General features: G+C 36.8%; 1 protein-coding gene across 1 annotated transcript in view; it reads left to right on the forward strand.

Annotated features, from left to right (window-relative positions):
- The window catches only part of DNAJB14 (DnaJ heat shock protein family (Hsp40) member B14), a 41,752-nt gene extending 26,813 nt beyond the window's left edge, over positions 1 to 14,939 (forward strand). The window contains exons 4-8 of the mRNA XM_006023673.3: positions 2,339 to 2,524; positions 2,856 to 2,950; positions 3,830 to 3,939; positions 5,173 to 5,345; positions 7,982 to 14,939. Of these exons, the coding sequence (XP_006023735.1) occupies positions 2,339 to 2,524; positions 2,856 to 2,950; positions 3,830 to 3,939; positions 5,173 to 5,345; positions 7,982 to 8,106 (689 nt within the window). The 3' untranslated portion in view covers positions 8,107 to 14,939. The remainder of the gene's footprint in view (positions 1 to 2,338; positions 2,525 to 2,855; positions 2,951 to 3,829; positions 3,940 to 5,172; positions 5,346 to 7,981) is intronic.
- The last annotated feature ends 670 nt before the right edge of the window (positions 14,940 to 15,609 follow it).

Below are 15,609 nucleotides of genomic sequence, written 5' to 3' on the forward strand. Positions count from 1 at the left end.
TGGGCCTAACCTTTTTGTACACACCACAGGGGTTTACTTCAGTTTAAATTGAAGCGGGGTTTTTAAAAAACCCCGCTTCAATTTAGGGAGAATTAAACTGAATTAAACTCCCGTGGCATGTACAAGCAGCCAAAGACTTTAAGATGGAAAGTAACTCATAAAAACCAAGTTAGTAGCAAATAATTCCCTTAATAGCTCTTAATAGCCTTATTCTCTAAAATGTATCATGATCAGATTAAACATAAATTAGTTTAAAAATAAATCTGCCTTCTAATTAATTGCACTTTAAATTATTAACTTTCAAAGTCAAACTCTCATTATTTATGCCTTTAATACTAGTTCTTCAGACAGAGAAGGCAGTATATACTAATATAGTCACTGTCTAATTCTCAAATAAAGGTAAAATATGGCAATGTACTGATGTAGACAAATGTTGTAGTCCAAACAGAAAATTGCTTCAGTCAAGCCATGTGATTTTCCATAAATTGAAATTGTTAAATTTTTCAATAGTGTTTTAGACAGACTAAATTTGTGACTGGAATCTAACCTTTAAAAATATTATTTGTTTAGTTTTTGGAGTTGGGTTGTTATGGCAAAAATTGTTGCAATGTGTTTGTCAGCAGTCTCTTGATTTTGGGATTTTTTTCTGTGAGAAGGGGGTGTGTTTTAGGAGGAGAAACCTATTTAAACCTTCAGACCAGAGGTAGTACCATTGTCATGGTATTAAAAAGATTTGATATTATTGTTTTAATTTACTAAAGATAATTCTTGTTTAATTACTTTGTTTTAATTACTAAAAATGCAGCAGATTGAATGTTGTGTACTGACTTACTGCGAAAGGGTCTGTAGATTTTGCACACCCCTACTGGATAACTGTAAATGAGCCATATTCAGTTCGGATTCGGCCCAAATCGGGACAATGATTCGATGTGTTGATTCGGATCGCTGTCCTGATTCGATTCGGCCAAGTCCAAATCTGAAGATTCAATACTGATTTGGAGAATCAGCGATTTCAGCCATATACACAGCTTTAAATGTTTTTTCTACGTAACTCAAGGTAGACAGCTCATGAATGTTGTGATGGTGGGGCGGACAGAACGTCCCACAGGAGTAGGGCGGCAGGGGGCCTGCACACTCGGCAGCAGACACCCCCTCCCCCCCCGTTGGCCTGTCTGGCTTGGCGATCAGCCGCGAGGGGACCTGGATGCCCCGCCCCCCCCCCCGACCCAGGAGGCACCAGTCATCGAGCTGGCGGGGGAAGGGGGTGTGGACCCAGAAGTGGATTGGAAATGCTTCTGGTCCACTTCCAGGTCCGCCACCAAGTGTGCTTGGAACTCCCCTGCGCTCCCATGGGACGCTCCATCCACCCCAGCATCTCAGCATTCACAAGCCACCTGGTACCTTGAGGTATGTAGAAAAAATATTTAAAGCTGTGTCTATGGCCAAATGTCGAATCTCTCCGATGCAATTCAGAGAGATTAAAGGGTCTCCTGATTCAATTCAAATTCAGAGATTTGGCCATCGATTTGGACTGAATCTCCTCCGAATCAAATCAGCGACTGAAGGTTCACACAGCCCTATTATCCAGTACATCGTGGATACATGATATACTTGGGAATACTTAGTGAATTTAAAGGACTTTTGAGCCTGGGTAAAACCAGGAGAGCTTGTAAGCTGTTCAAACTGATTATTTTCAGGCTGCCTTACTGAGCTTTTTCCTTTCACCACTCCAAAACCAGAGAAGTTAAATAAAAGGTTATTTTTTATACAACATTAATGTTTCAAGATCAAGCATTTAAGTTGGGTAATTCTGGAAGTTAAAGTTACTTTAGCATTTTGCAGCATATCATGCTGCATAGTTAATATTTTCTATTCCTCTTTCTTTTGTTGAATGTAAATCTTAATGTAGGGCATGTTAGTATCATCCATAAAATTGAGAGGAATGGCTACATAGTAGTTAGAATTATTGGAGAAAGCCAAGTTATGCAATTGCCTGCCTTTTGGGTTTACATTAGAGTTAACTATTATGAATAATGTCAATTTTGGAAGAAGAGAGAAAAACCTCTTTTAAAAAAGGAGGATATTCTTTTTAAATATGGACATAATCTAAGTATATTTACACAAGCATACAAAATCACACAAGTGTACAAAATCTAGGAAGGGGCTAGTGGACAACCAGGAGGGAATCTAAGGTAGAAGATCAGCTGTTTCTGGATGCTGTTCTAGCACAGTATCCTCTCAGAAGCATATGCAAGTCCATTATATTATCTTTTACTTTGAAATTACAACATTATTATCATTCATTTGTGAGCTGTCTTCTTTTTTTCCTTTATTCCAGAGATTGGAAATGCATACGCTGTGCTGAGCAATCCAGAAAAACGAAAGCAGTATGACCTTACCGGCAGTGAAGAGCAAGTATGCAATCACCCTGGCAATGGTAGATTTAACTTCCACAGAGGTTGTGAAGCTGATATTACTCCAGAGGATTTGTTCAACATGTTCTTTGGGGGGGCGTTTCCAACAGGTATTTATCCAATAATGCTTAAAGGGCATGTTTTTAGAGATGCAGTATAGAATTCTGATGTTTTATTATGGCTATAATTAAAGCAATTTATCATAAACTACTGTAAGCAATGTATTTTTCTTTATGTAGTGGTTAATACTAAAATTATTTTAATTTTAGTTACTTTCCAGTTACTATGGTGACTTTACAGAAAGAAGACGGACTTTTATTTAATATGATTCAAAGTATTTTTTTAACATGATTTATTTAATGCGATTCAAAGTATTTAGTAATTTACAAGTGCACTATTTTAAGTGTAATTAGGTGGTGATCTTACACTCTGTTTTCTTAGGTAGTGTACATTCATTTTCTAACGGTCGGGCTGGATACAGTCATCCTAACCAACACCGACAGAGTGGACATGAAAGAGAAGAGGAGAGGGGTGATGTACGTTTGAACATTTTTTTTGACTGAAATCTACTGCGAGAGAAAGTTAGCTGTTGTCATGTGCATGGTATGATTGCAGGGGAGCTTTGCATGCTGTAGGAAGACCTGCATTTGCAAGTGAAATGTTTTGCAGGCTTGATGCGAGACAGTCCGGTTGTGTTTGTAAAGCTGCATCTTTTTCAAATCTGCTTAATTTGAGAGAGAAGAAAAAAGTATGTCGTTTGCATCCTACTGAAGTAAATTTCTGCTCACTTGTTTTCTGTGTTTGTCCACACTTGTAAGCTAATTCATATTAAAGTAAGGCTCATATTTTAAAAAAACTATAGCTGCTCCCAAATGTCTCCATGTGTAAATGAGAACTTTAGTTACACATATGATACCTATGTAGGCCTGATCTAGAGTCTTAAGTCAGCGAAAAGACTGTTGACTTAAGAGATCTCTGGATGAGGCCACTGGTGTCTTTAAACATCAGTGCTGTATGCTGAGAGGTGGTGTATTCACATTGCTGTGGTAGAGTAATGTTGTATATATTGAAACTGAGTGCTTTGGAGAAAAAGACTCTCTCTCATTTGTGGACAGTGCTGCCAACCACAGTCGGAGCCTGTCCTTGATCTTGATGCTGACTAGGGCCACTAGGCACTGATGTGATACTGATTTTAAAAAAAAAAAAGGACTACCCGTGACTCTGAGGCGGGATACCTGTCAGCATGCACAACTATGTAGGCTGACAGAGTTGGTCTAACAACTTCTGGTTTATTGATGCTGTTCAGGTTTAAAGAAAGATTGTCCTAGTTAGGACTGAGCACCGCTAAAAAAAAATTCCTGTTCACTCGATCCTCATTTTATGAACTGCTAAAATCTATCTATTTTCTCTATTAGGGAGGCTTCTCTATGTTCATCCAGCTGATGCCTATTATTGTACTGATCCTTGTCTCCTTATTGAGCCAGTTGATGGTTTCTAATCCTCCCTACACCTTATACCCAAGATCGTAAGTAATGATGGTTTAAATTTGTTCAGCAAGAGGAAAGCATGATTTTCTTTTAATCAACTTTTCTTCTTTCTTTGTATGCATTTAACACGTTTTTGCAGAAAGTTCCCCTCTTAAAAATACAGGTCAGAAGATTCTTTTTTGAACTGTGATAAAGGCACAAGTTCTCTGTTCATTCTCTTTGCAGCGAAGTCTACTACAACAGTATTTTACCCCAGAATGTCCAAAAAGGAGTACTGATGCTATAACTATATCTATTAAATATCTAATAATATCTATAATTTGTTCTGTTGGCTTAAGGAAATATATCATTGACTCATCACCCAGCAGATAAATCGTCTATGGATTATCGTTTTTGCCACTACTGTCTGAAGGGTCCTAACTTCCACAGAAGAAAAAATCCTTCTCTCGCATTCTGCTTCAGATTTCATGAGCTCGACAGGAAAGATACTGTTTCCTTCTGAAACTAAGCTGCCGTGATGCTTAATAAACACCTCTCTGTGACCCCATTTCCACAATCCTTGACTCTTAAATCCAGAAAATATCAGCAGACAGAGGAATTTGTCAGGAGTTGAGAGGCTACGGGACCTGAACCTGTTCAGCCTTCACATAAGAAGGCTGATGTGGGACCTGGTGACTGTCTATAAATTCACTAGGGGGGACCAGAAGGGTTTGGGGGAGACCTTGTTTCCCCTGGCGCCCCCCGGGATAACAAGGAATAATGACCACAAGTTGTTGGAGAGTAGGTTTAGATTAGACATCCATAAGAACTACTTCACAGTCAGGGCGGGTAGGATCTGGAACCAACTTCCAAGGGAAGTGGTGCTGGCTCCTACCCTGGGGGTCTTTAAGAAGCGGCTTGATGCCTGCCTGGCTGGGGTCAATTGAGCCCAGTTTTCCTCCCGCCCAGGCAGGGGGTTGGACTTGAAGATCTATAAGGTCCCTTCCGACCCTACTTCTATGATTCTATGAAAACATTTTAGAGTGAAATGTTGTTTGATTAGTATGGCATAATGACCTTTTTTTTTTCTAAATTTGCTAGGTTCCAGTGTAATTTGCTATTATATGATCTTATAAATGAATAAGGTGTATTAAACAAAGATATCTTACTAAAGTTAATTTTTGAGATGGAAAAAGCAGAGGTTTTATTTTGATGAATATAGTGAATTACTGCTGCTTTTCACTAAGGGGAGCATTTGAAATACAGACTAACAAAACATGCCTCTCTTACAGGAGCACAGGGCAGACCATTAAAATGCAGACAGAAAACCTGGGTGTCATTTATTATGTCAACAAAGACTTTAGAAATGAATACAAAGGAGCCTCTTTACAGAAGATAGAAAAGAGTGTGGAAGAGGATTATGTGTCAAACATTCGAAATAACTGTTGGAAGGAGAGGCAGCAAAGTAAGTTGACTCTGACTAATATTTGATGCTTCTTACAAACATGTTACTAGAAGAAAAATCTTATGTCTTATGTCTATGTTTGGAAGAAATGAAGCAGCAATTTTTATTAAGTTGTTGTTGTTAGCACGTGTTTTTAATGAACCAATATGAAGGCATTCCATGTGTACCACTTTTTCAAAACAAAATATTACACCTTGTCTAAATTCATGTAGTTTTTCCTCAGTGATCCAAGGAAATAATTGCCACCTGCAAAATGATAGGAGTGCTGTCTGTGGTTTTTTCTTTAAAAATGAACTCCTGGATTGTTGGCCCAGATTGACAAATGTATACTAAAATGAATAAATACATTACTCCATTTTCCATCTCATTCTTCACTCTGAGCCAGAAAGGAATGGTGGCTTAATTATTGTGAGATCACCATTGGTTAACTGAGACATTTTCCAGAAATGTATACATATCCCTCAGCAAAGGCTGTCCCATGGGTGGAAAGAAGTTCTCTTCTTTCACCAATTGCATCTATTGCAAATAGTCCACATTTTGAGGCATATCACAAATAGCTGAGATCCATGAAGTACTTACATTAGCCATCTATTCACCAAAAACAACTCTCTAATATTAGAAATTTAAAACTAACTTCAACTGGCCCACTCTTCCATGGTCCTGTACCTTCATAATTCACTTTATGCATAAAGACGCCTTTCAAACTAGGTATCTAAATCATCTAGAAACATTCTATATGAAAGTTAATTTCCAGAGGGAATTAAGAAGCAAAGAAATCTGCTGTAGGCAGATTTTCTTATAAAGAAATATCCATAAGTGACATGGTTGGAAAAGAATTTATATAGGTAAGTTGTTCTAAAGGAATGAACTTTGGGAAAGAGGATTTCTAACCTGAGTCTTGCATAGTAGAGCATCTTTTAAGATGCTGTTTCAGTGATACTTTGCACCAGTTGAATTAAAATTAGATTCAGCACACACATGTTTTGGAAAATTGTCATGAAAAATGAGATTTTTGTGGATGTGTTTGTTCAGTCATTAGAGAGTATTCTGATGTAATCTGTAACCAAATATTGCAAATTATTAGATATTCATTACCAAAGGCTGTTTCAGTAATCTTCCTGAGGATTCCTAGCAGAAATTGTCATAACCAAAGAAACAAATAATTAATTTCTCATTGGCTAGTAGCTGCCACACCTCTCATGGAAATATAAACCAGTCCAAATCTAGAAAAATGGTTCTGACAAACATGAGAGGTGTAAGTCATGGAGCCAGTAACACATCAGTAACATAGCCAACAGAATAAATGGAGGACAAATGAATCAAGGACTTTGTCGTTTATTCAGAACTAAGAGTGCATTCATCTGCCAAAAAAATGCACTTGTAATTTTTGTTTAAGATTAGCACCCAATAGACATTCTTGGCTTGAAGAATGTGAGCCAGTAATTTCACTCAATTTAATTGCATCATCCAGCACATGATCCTTTTAAAACTACCAGAAGTACTTTCTAATGGTGAATTCTAATGAGAGTACCTTGTGGCTACCCCATGTTTCTCTCTACAAAAAAGCAGGGTCACTGTTGTAATTAAATTGTTTCCAGTACATACAAGGCTGCGATTTTATAAATCTCTTAATTTCCTAAATAGTTGAACAGACAAATAAGCAACCCCCCTCCCTTCAAATTCTAAACATCAGTTTTTATCTATATAGTAATTTAAAACTTTATATTTTTTTATGAAACCGCTTCATGTTCGTTTATGTTTTTATGCATCAAGTAGTTAAATACCAAGTACTTAAAATGTTCCTTCCAGTGTTAGTTGTCTTTAAAGAATGGATTGTTAATTGATTTCAACCTAGGAGCCAAAAAAAATATAGGTAGTCTACAGCAGTGTTTCTCAGCCCATGGGTCGCGACCTAAAAGTGGTTTGCAAGAATATATGAAAGGGTCACAAACGAACTTTAAAAATGGATCAGTAAACTTTAAAAATGGAGAAAAACATGAGAAATCATGTCTTCTCCCTTGCAGGCTGTCAGAGTTCCACCCTGCAAGAAGCTGCTTGGGCCCGCCCTGCGTCTCTCATCCACCTCCTGCCCCACACGCTGAGGGGTTGGGCCAGGGTGCAGCAGCTCAGGAGTGAGGGGCCCTGGGTCAGGACTGGCTATCAAAGTTTACAAATGGGTCCTGGTATAAAAAAGGTTGAGAACCACTGGTCTACATCACCTCTGTAATACAGAGAGAACAGTTTTAATGCCTCAGATCACTGCACTGATTTGTGAAGCCTGATGTAGTTTCAGGAGTACATTTAATTTTACTGCTGCTGAGATCTCTAAAGATATTGATAATGCATTAATCACCTGAATGAAATGGTACACATCTGCATTAGTATATAGTAAACCAGTAGCGGGCAGAGCAACACAGCTCTTAAATTAACAGCTACTATGTGAAACCTGAAAACATGGGAAGTGTTACACTGAGAAGCAGTGCTTATGGAGAACCAGCAGGGGGGAGCCTTGTTACAGTGCTAAGATATGGATGTTGTTGTGGGTATCCATTGGAAGCAGAAAACAGAAGGGTATGGGGACAGTTAAAAAGAGTATTTGACTTCTAACCCCAAACTTTTTTCTTTTTTTTTTAAAGAAACGGACTTACTATATGCAGCAAAAGTCTACCGAGATGATCGTCTCCGAAGGAAAGCAGACTCCATGTCCATGGACAACTGCAAAGAACTGGAGCGGCTGACCAGTTTATATCGAGGAGGCTGAACTAGAATTTTACATGTGCATCTTGAAGTACACTATTATCATTCCTATACATTGAAGAAGTCTAATTTCATCGCGAAAGCTGGAAAGAGGGTGGATGTAAAACTCTACTGTGTAGCTGTTTCCAGAATCCTTATGCTGAAATATCATTTAATGGCTTCTTTACCTACTATGAAATATAGGTATTTTAATTGTTTAGATTTTACTCCAAAAGCTTCTGTGAATTGTTTCAGCTCAAAAAGGATGCTATACTTGTAGAGACTTAGTCATAGTGGTTCTCCTCTTAACATATTTGCCATGTAAATATCTGTGGAAAGAACACTTTGTGTATATACAAGATAAATGACTTTCTATTTAATATCTCAGAAATCTAGCTCCATAAAACATTTTGTCTCACTGATGGAATAAATAGTATGATTACATCACTCCTTATGCAGATGTCAAGTGTGTGGAGTTTAAATAATCATTTTTAAATTATTTAATTTTATGTAAAATCTTCTGACTTTACCAGTTTGGAGGATATTTTTAAATATAGCAGTGTATATTCCTAAATATATGTTGGGGTAAATTGATATGGTGTAGAGTAGCAATTAGCTGTTGTAGTTTTTAAGCATTTCTTAGCAATGCTAAGAAACTACATTAATCTTTTTTTTTTTTTTTTTAAAGTAAGTAGTTGCAAAGTGCAGTAGAGAAATTATGGACATTGCTTTTAGTACTTGAAACAATTCATAGCAACTCCGCCATTCGGTATTCCAGTAGTAATAAGTCCATACATATGTTTAACATGCATTTTACAGCTTATTTAATTTTCATTGAAAAAGTAGGGGGGGGAAAAAATTTGATAGTTATTTAACTTTAAAAAACAAAACAAAACAAAACAAAAAAGCTTTTTCCTCTTCAGAGATGTAAATTCTTATTCATTTCAAACTAGTTTCCTCAAACTTCTACGGGCATCATTTGTGGATGCAGGAAAATCACCGCTAATGTCAAGCCATGTGCCTTGTTACACTTTTGCCAACTATTAAATGCATCACTAATTTGTAACATACTGCTGTGATACAAGCCCTACTCATTTGGCCAAGAACAGGAACTAGAGGAAGTTTCAGGGTGTAAAGCTGTTCGGTCCAAAACTTTACTAAATTGATTTTCTGTAGATGAGCAAATATATCAATTACTTATTTAATTCAATATACTTTAATTTTATGGGCTGTACACTTAAATTACATGGAGTTGTACTCACTGACACAAATTAAGAGGCATTTTGAAGCCATTGAGTTTGAGTTTGGTTTGTGTCACTTTTAAGTTGTAATTTCCACATGGTTGGGGCACATCTACATATGCTATTAATGCGCAGCAATAAACTCTGGCACAGTTCATGCCAGAGTTTATTGCTCTTGGGCACAGCATTTACACATACGCCCAGGACCAGAGCATGTTGAGCCGGGGCAGTGCATCCCCAGCTGGTAGGGCACCCAGTGGGGGTTAGCCTGCCAGTCTGGAGGTGCTCCTGCCCTGCTCCAACATGCTGTGGAGGGGCTTGCAGGGGCACTAGAGTGCTCCAGTGCAGGGCTAACTGGCAGGCAACCCCACACTGTGTCACTCGTGCGCCCCAGCCAGCCCTAGTTGTCATCTATGCATTCGTTGCAGCGCACTAAATAATTCGGCCATAGGATGGTACTTGCATCAGTCAGTACTATTCTACAGTGAAGTTAACTAGTTTATTGTGGCTTAATAGTGCCACACCTGCAGATAGTGATGCTTTACTGCGGAGCTAATTCATCAGCTATGCAGTGAAGTGTCTCGTGTAGATGCTGTGTAGCAAAATCTTTGCTGCATTTGAGAGTACTAATTATTGATTTGTAAGGAGCCAAATTCTGTTCTCAGATTGCACCAGTGTAACTATATCACTGAAGCCAATACCTCATTGACTTTACCAGACTTTTAAATTTTTTAATTTAAATTTGATGTAACTTGAGAACAGAATTTGGCCCTACAGGCGCTTAAATGCTGCTATGTGGCCCTGAAATCCCTTTCTATATACCTTTTCTTAAGCATCTCACTGAAAATGCCCTGTTATATATAGTAGTGCAACATGGAACAGGCTTGCTGCTGACTCATAAAATGAGTAATCAGAACACAACATTTTTGGACATTTGAAAGAGAAATGTTCAAAGCTGATGCCAAAGGTGAATTACAAAGCAGAGCTGAGGAAGAACAGGGGTTTCATTGCTGTATGTCCCTTCTACTTGATCTGTGGGGTAAGTGAAGAGGGATTACGAATCATCTATTTACTTTATAATTTCCCCAAATGTTTGTTGTAGAAGTAAAAAGAAAAAGCAAACATGAATTCCATGAGTTCTGGAAATCATTGCAACTATGTTCGTTTGGGAAATAATATAGAAAACTAGTCTTAATAAAAGAATTGTTTCAATTAACCTTATATATTCTTGCCCCCTACTTCAGACACATCAGTATGCTTGTCAGTGACACTTAAAGAGTACAAAAGAGAATCGTTTTGTAGTGTGTTTATAAAAATATTGGGGCTACAAAGCTACAGTTAAGAGGTACTCAGTAAAGCTGCTGACAATAAATGAATAGGATGTATCTACATTGTAGTAGTTTCTGTTTCACTTTGAAAATCAGGGAAAATTAACCTGTGCAGAACTCTACTCAGCTGGTTACTGGCAACAGCCTAGTTAGTTTAAAGATAGTTTGTATAGCTCTAAACTACACAACAATTGTTACTGCAGTTGGCAGGGCAGCATAGACACACTAATACTTTCTGGACAATTCATTCCAGTGAATAATAATTTATTAAAAAGTTACCACTTTTCACAGAACACCCCATTCAGCAAAAATGCTCCTCGTTGCCTAGAGCTCAGACACACAATGCGTTTTACACCAGCTAAATCAGCCTTTAAACCAGGGTAAACATAATGTACAGCCCTAGCCAGTGTAATGTACTTGAATCTAGTCTAGAATTATCCTGAAAAAACTGGGGGGTAAAACTACAGCAGTGTTGCTAGGAAACATAAGCTTCTAGTAGTTTCCAAAAGGGTGGGGGAGCTGTTGCTCCAGACTAAGCACCAACCTCTGTGGGGTTACAAATGTAGCAGAATCACTCCCACTTTAACATGATTCATCCAAAGCTGTTATATGGTCCCTGCAACCTAAGAGCTACATGTTGTAATAGTGCTTGTTGTAAGCAGCCCATACTCCATACCTGTTCTTCTCTCTAGAACTTAGTATAATTTTCAGCAGTGTACAAAAATGATGTAAATAACACTGATGCAAATGAATTGTGTGCCCAGGCTCTTAATAGGTTAAATATTGGCAGGGTGTCTTCTTTTCTATATACTAGTATTGGGAATGGTTAAGGATAGATATTATTTCCTGCCTACCATAAGAGTAACCTGCAAGGATTCTTTCTAAGTCAGCATGTGGATTCCTATATTTCTTTATGATGTACTTCAACAAAAATCCAATTATTTTTCCTACTTGAAAAATGTGAGGAATGGCTGGTCTCTTTTTTTCTTCTTTTGCTAGAAGGTTCTGCTGGATACTACAGGACACTTATATTGCAAGCAAGACGTTACCTGAAGGGATGGGATGTTAGAAGCTTTCAAGATGTCCTTTCTTCAAAATGTAATCATAAAATACTCTTTAACATTTTAGTCTTACTGAAAACCTTTGCTATCCTCAGCTGATCAGATTTCACTCTTGACACTTGTGACTACCACATCACTAGTTCTCAGTATATTCGTTTTCCAGTGAGGACCTGAATTTCGCAGCTATAATAAACAGGGAGAAGTCATTTTAAATGATCAAGTCCTTGCAGGGCCATCTTGATACATAATGAATATAAATGGGCATAAGCCAGTTTTTCTACTTTGCAGATGACCTTTAAAAACAGTAAAACAAATCTTACGCAGACATAAAATCAGATCTGTGACCAATTTAAAGTAAAATATGTTGCCCATCCTTTCAGTTGACACTGTCTTTGTTCTATCTAAAACCAGATTAAAGGTTAATTTAGAACTCTTAAAAATGCACTTCATTCTTTTTGAAAGATTTCAAAAGAGAAAAAAATGTTTATAACTATTAAAATATAACAGGCACTATTTTAGAAGCACAGAGTAAACTTAAAAACTTCTCTGGAAATTTTTCATATACTGTTACAAGTCATGAGACCATTTTCCCTTCAAATGGTCAGTATAGCAATCTCTGTTTTCAAAGGTTATTTTTTCATTTGTGTTAATTTCATTTTTTCCTTGAATAAAAGTGACCAATGCCCCCTGTGTGTGGATCTTTCACGCAGCAACAAAGGAATAAGTAGGAAAATGTGTATTTGAAACCAAAACTTGACAGAGGAATATAAGGTTAGGTATGATTATCTGAAACTATAAAGCTCTTAATTTATGTTACTAGGTCCTAACATCCAAATTTGTCAAAGAGCCAGTCAATTTTATGGGAAGAAACATGGTCTGGTGATTAAAATGAGGAGTGAGAAACAAGCCCTGGTTGTAGTCAAATGACTTTGGTACTATCACATTCTTTTTTGTTCATCATTTCTCGTCTTCCTTGTAAACTGCAATGAGGTACTCAGATAAAAGGGCACTGTGAATGTAGAACATTATTACCAATATGTTCACATTTGAACTGCAGCCACTTTGGTTCCTGTTTCAGAGTACACATCAGAGAGAGCAAATATTAGTGCAGTTCAAAAAAGAAATATTCCGTGATTTCACCGCATGTTTTGCTCCCTGTGCTTTTTGTGATACCACTACCTGGTAGAAATCAAGTCTGAAGCTCAAAATGCTTCAGGAGCTTGAAAGTAATTTTAAGATTTAGCCCTTAGAGAGAACATGCAAGGAAAGATTTTCAGTAATAATCAGCGTTTGTGGCTGGGGGTGGGTGTTCAAAAAAGCTCAGTTCCACTAGGAACTTCAGGACAGTGATCAGATTGATAATGAGCTTTTAAATTTGTTTATTAAAACTGATGAAGCATCTGATTTGGTGTCTTTGTGTCCTGAATTACTCTATCAATTAGACAAGTGTTATGACAAGAGGCCTAGAGGGTTATGCAGAGTGTTATCAGATATGAAAGATGGCTTCATGAACAAAAATAAGCCTAACTTTCAAATCCAGTTAAATAAGTATAAGCCATGAATTAAGGTTTTGGGGTTTTTCAACACAGTAGAGTGGAAGAACAAGTAAACATAATGATCTGTGACTAGTGGTAGCTACTTCAAAACTTATGTTCATTTCTGCTTGTCACTATTAGAAGGCAGGAGGAAATGGATATGAAAAGCTTGGAATGGGGAGGAAAAAACAGCCTTTAAGTCTTCATACACATTTGGGTTTTTTGTGTGTTTAAGTGTCAGTGAGTACATCTACACATGCATTAATGCATGGTAATCTGTGCTACTGCGTAGTAACGCTGGCACACATCTTTTACATTAAGCTAATGCGCAGTTAACTAATTCTATGGCACATTAACATGGTTTTCGCTGTGAGACAGTAACGCACAGTAGAATTAATCTACTGCACTTCTAGCATCTTGTGTAGATACACCCGGTATGTAGGACCAGGCCTAATCTTTTAGATGATTTTGTAATCTTTCTGGAGCACTTCAGGCTTCCTCACTACTAAAATAGATTTTTTTTTCTAGATTATTTGATTTCTTCTAAGCATGTTAAAAAGAAATGTTCCTTATATTAAGGATTCTGTGAAGTGTGTTTTTTAAAGCTTCTCTGCATGTATAATTTCCCTGATCAGTACATGATTTCTTTTCTCTTAATACCAAGGTTTGCTGATCTCGGGGCCAGTAGATTTGTGAATATTGTATGTGCACAGATGTATAGGTGTACATACTTTTATCCAGCTAATACCTCAAACTTGTGATTTGTTTAATATTGTACCTCTGTAAGTTTGCACAGAACAGGGCTTCCATTAGCACCAAGAAATTATCCATCCAACTTTGGTGGGTTCTGTTGTCACTGATCTTAAAAGGCTTATTTTTTCCAGTGAGTGAGTGACATTCTCATTACAACATTTGTTCTCAAAAGAAAATTATACCTGTTCATTCTGCACTGCAATCTGAAAGCTGACAGGGTAAAAAAGCAATTCTCAGCTTGAATAAAATATGAAATATCTGTAATGTTAAGCCATTTTCAAATCTATTTATGAACCTGCTACTGGCACTGGCTCTTGCTCAGCTGAGACAATGATATTTTAAAAGCATTGCTTGGTTTAAAAATCTGAAGGAACTTGAATATTTGTTCTCTAGACTCTTGAAACAAGCACCGCAGTAACTGAAAATAAATTGTGCTCAAGACCCCTCTAATAAATTTAATGGAAGCCTTGCAAAAGGACATACAGTGAAATGAAGTTGGCATCTTAAAAAAGATCTTATATTATTTTGTCTAACTCAATAGCGCAGTCAAGATTTAAAGGTTAGGTTTTAAAAAAATACTTGTCTGATTTCTAATATATCTAATGTAATATCAGACTTATATTAAAATAAAATTATTTTCAGTGTGAAACTGTGCTACCATCTTATCTTTTTACCTGTTAAAAACATCTCTGATGACTAACCATTTTAGTTTTGCTTCATGAAAAGTGGTTTGCATTTAAAAAGGAAGTAACGATGTTATGGTATTCTCAGCACCACAAACTAAACACTAAGAATAAAAAATGTTCAGCTTAATAATCAAGTAGTCCTTTTTAGGGTAAAATGTTATGGCTACTAGATAGATGTTTAATACTACCATTCCTTATGGATTATTTTATAACTTGAGACTTCTCTAAACAGGCATGTAATTACCTAAAGGATGACCACCTATTTGAAACAAAGATTCTTAGTTGAGAACAACATAATAATAATAATAATAACAACAATAATAATATTTAATTATTTATAATTTAATTTTAATTTATAATAATATTGTATTATTCATAAATACAACATTCCAGTGTATTCCAATATATTTCCTTTGGCAAATGACTTGAAAAAGAAGAGTATTAGGTGTTCATGACATGCTAGTTTGTGGTTAGTTTAAAAGTAGTCAAGAGACAGAGAAAAAAACAAGACTTGTAGGGATGAATACAGAATTAAGGGCTCTACCTCTTGCAGACCTCAGGACTGTGTTCAGTGATTTATTTATATATGCACCATAAACTATTTCATGAAGTGAAATCCTGGCCCCATTGAAGTCAATGATGTACCACTATTGATTTCAGTGGGGCTAGTATTTCACCCCTAATTTTGCTCATAATTATTATGTACAGCTAAATCCAACTTTCAGTGAAACAATGTTAACAGTTGCATCACAGTAGTTACCTACTAGCAGGTGGCGGCCAAACAATGTTATAAGTAAACATTATGTGACTTTAAATGAGTATGTTCTCTAATAGCTTAATGAGGTAATAATGAAACAATGTTAACCAGGACAACATTAAGTGAGGAATACCTGTATTTGGTGCACATATCTAAACTAATGTTAA

This window comes from Alligator sinensis, unplaced genomic scaffold (genome assembly GCF_000455745.1).
Source record: "Alligator sinensis unplaced genomic scaffold, ASM45574v1 scaffold353_1, whole genome shotgun sequence".
In the NCBI taxonomy this organism is placed as follows: domain Eukaryota; kingdom Metazoa; phylum Chordata; order Crocodylia; family Alligatoridae; genus Alligator; species Alligator sinensis.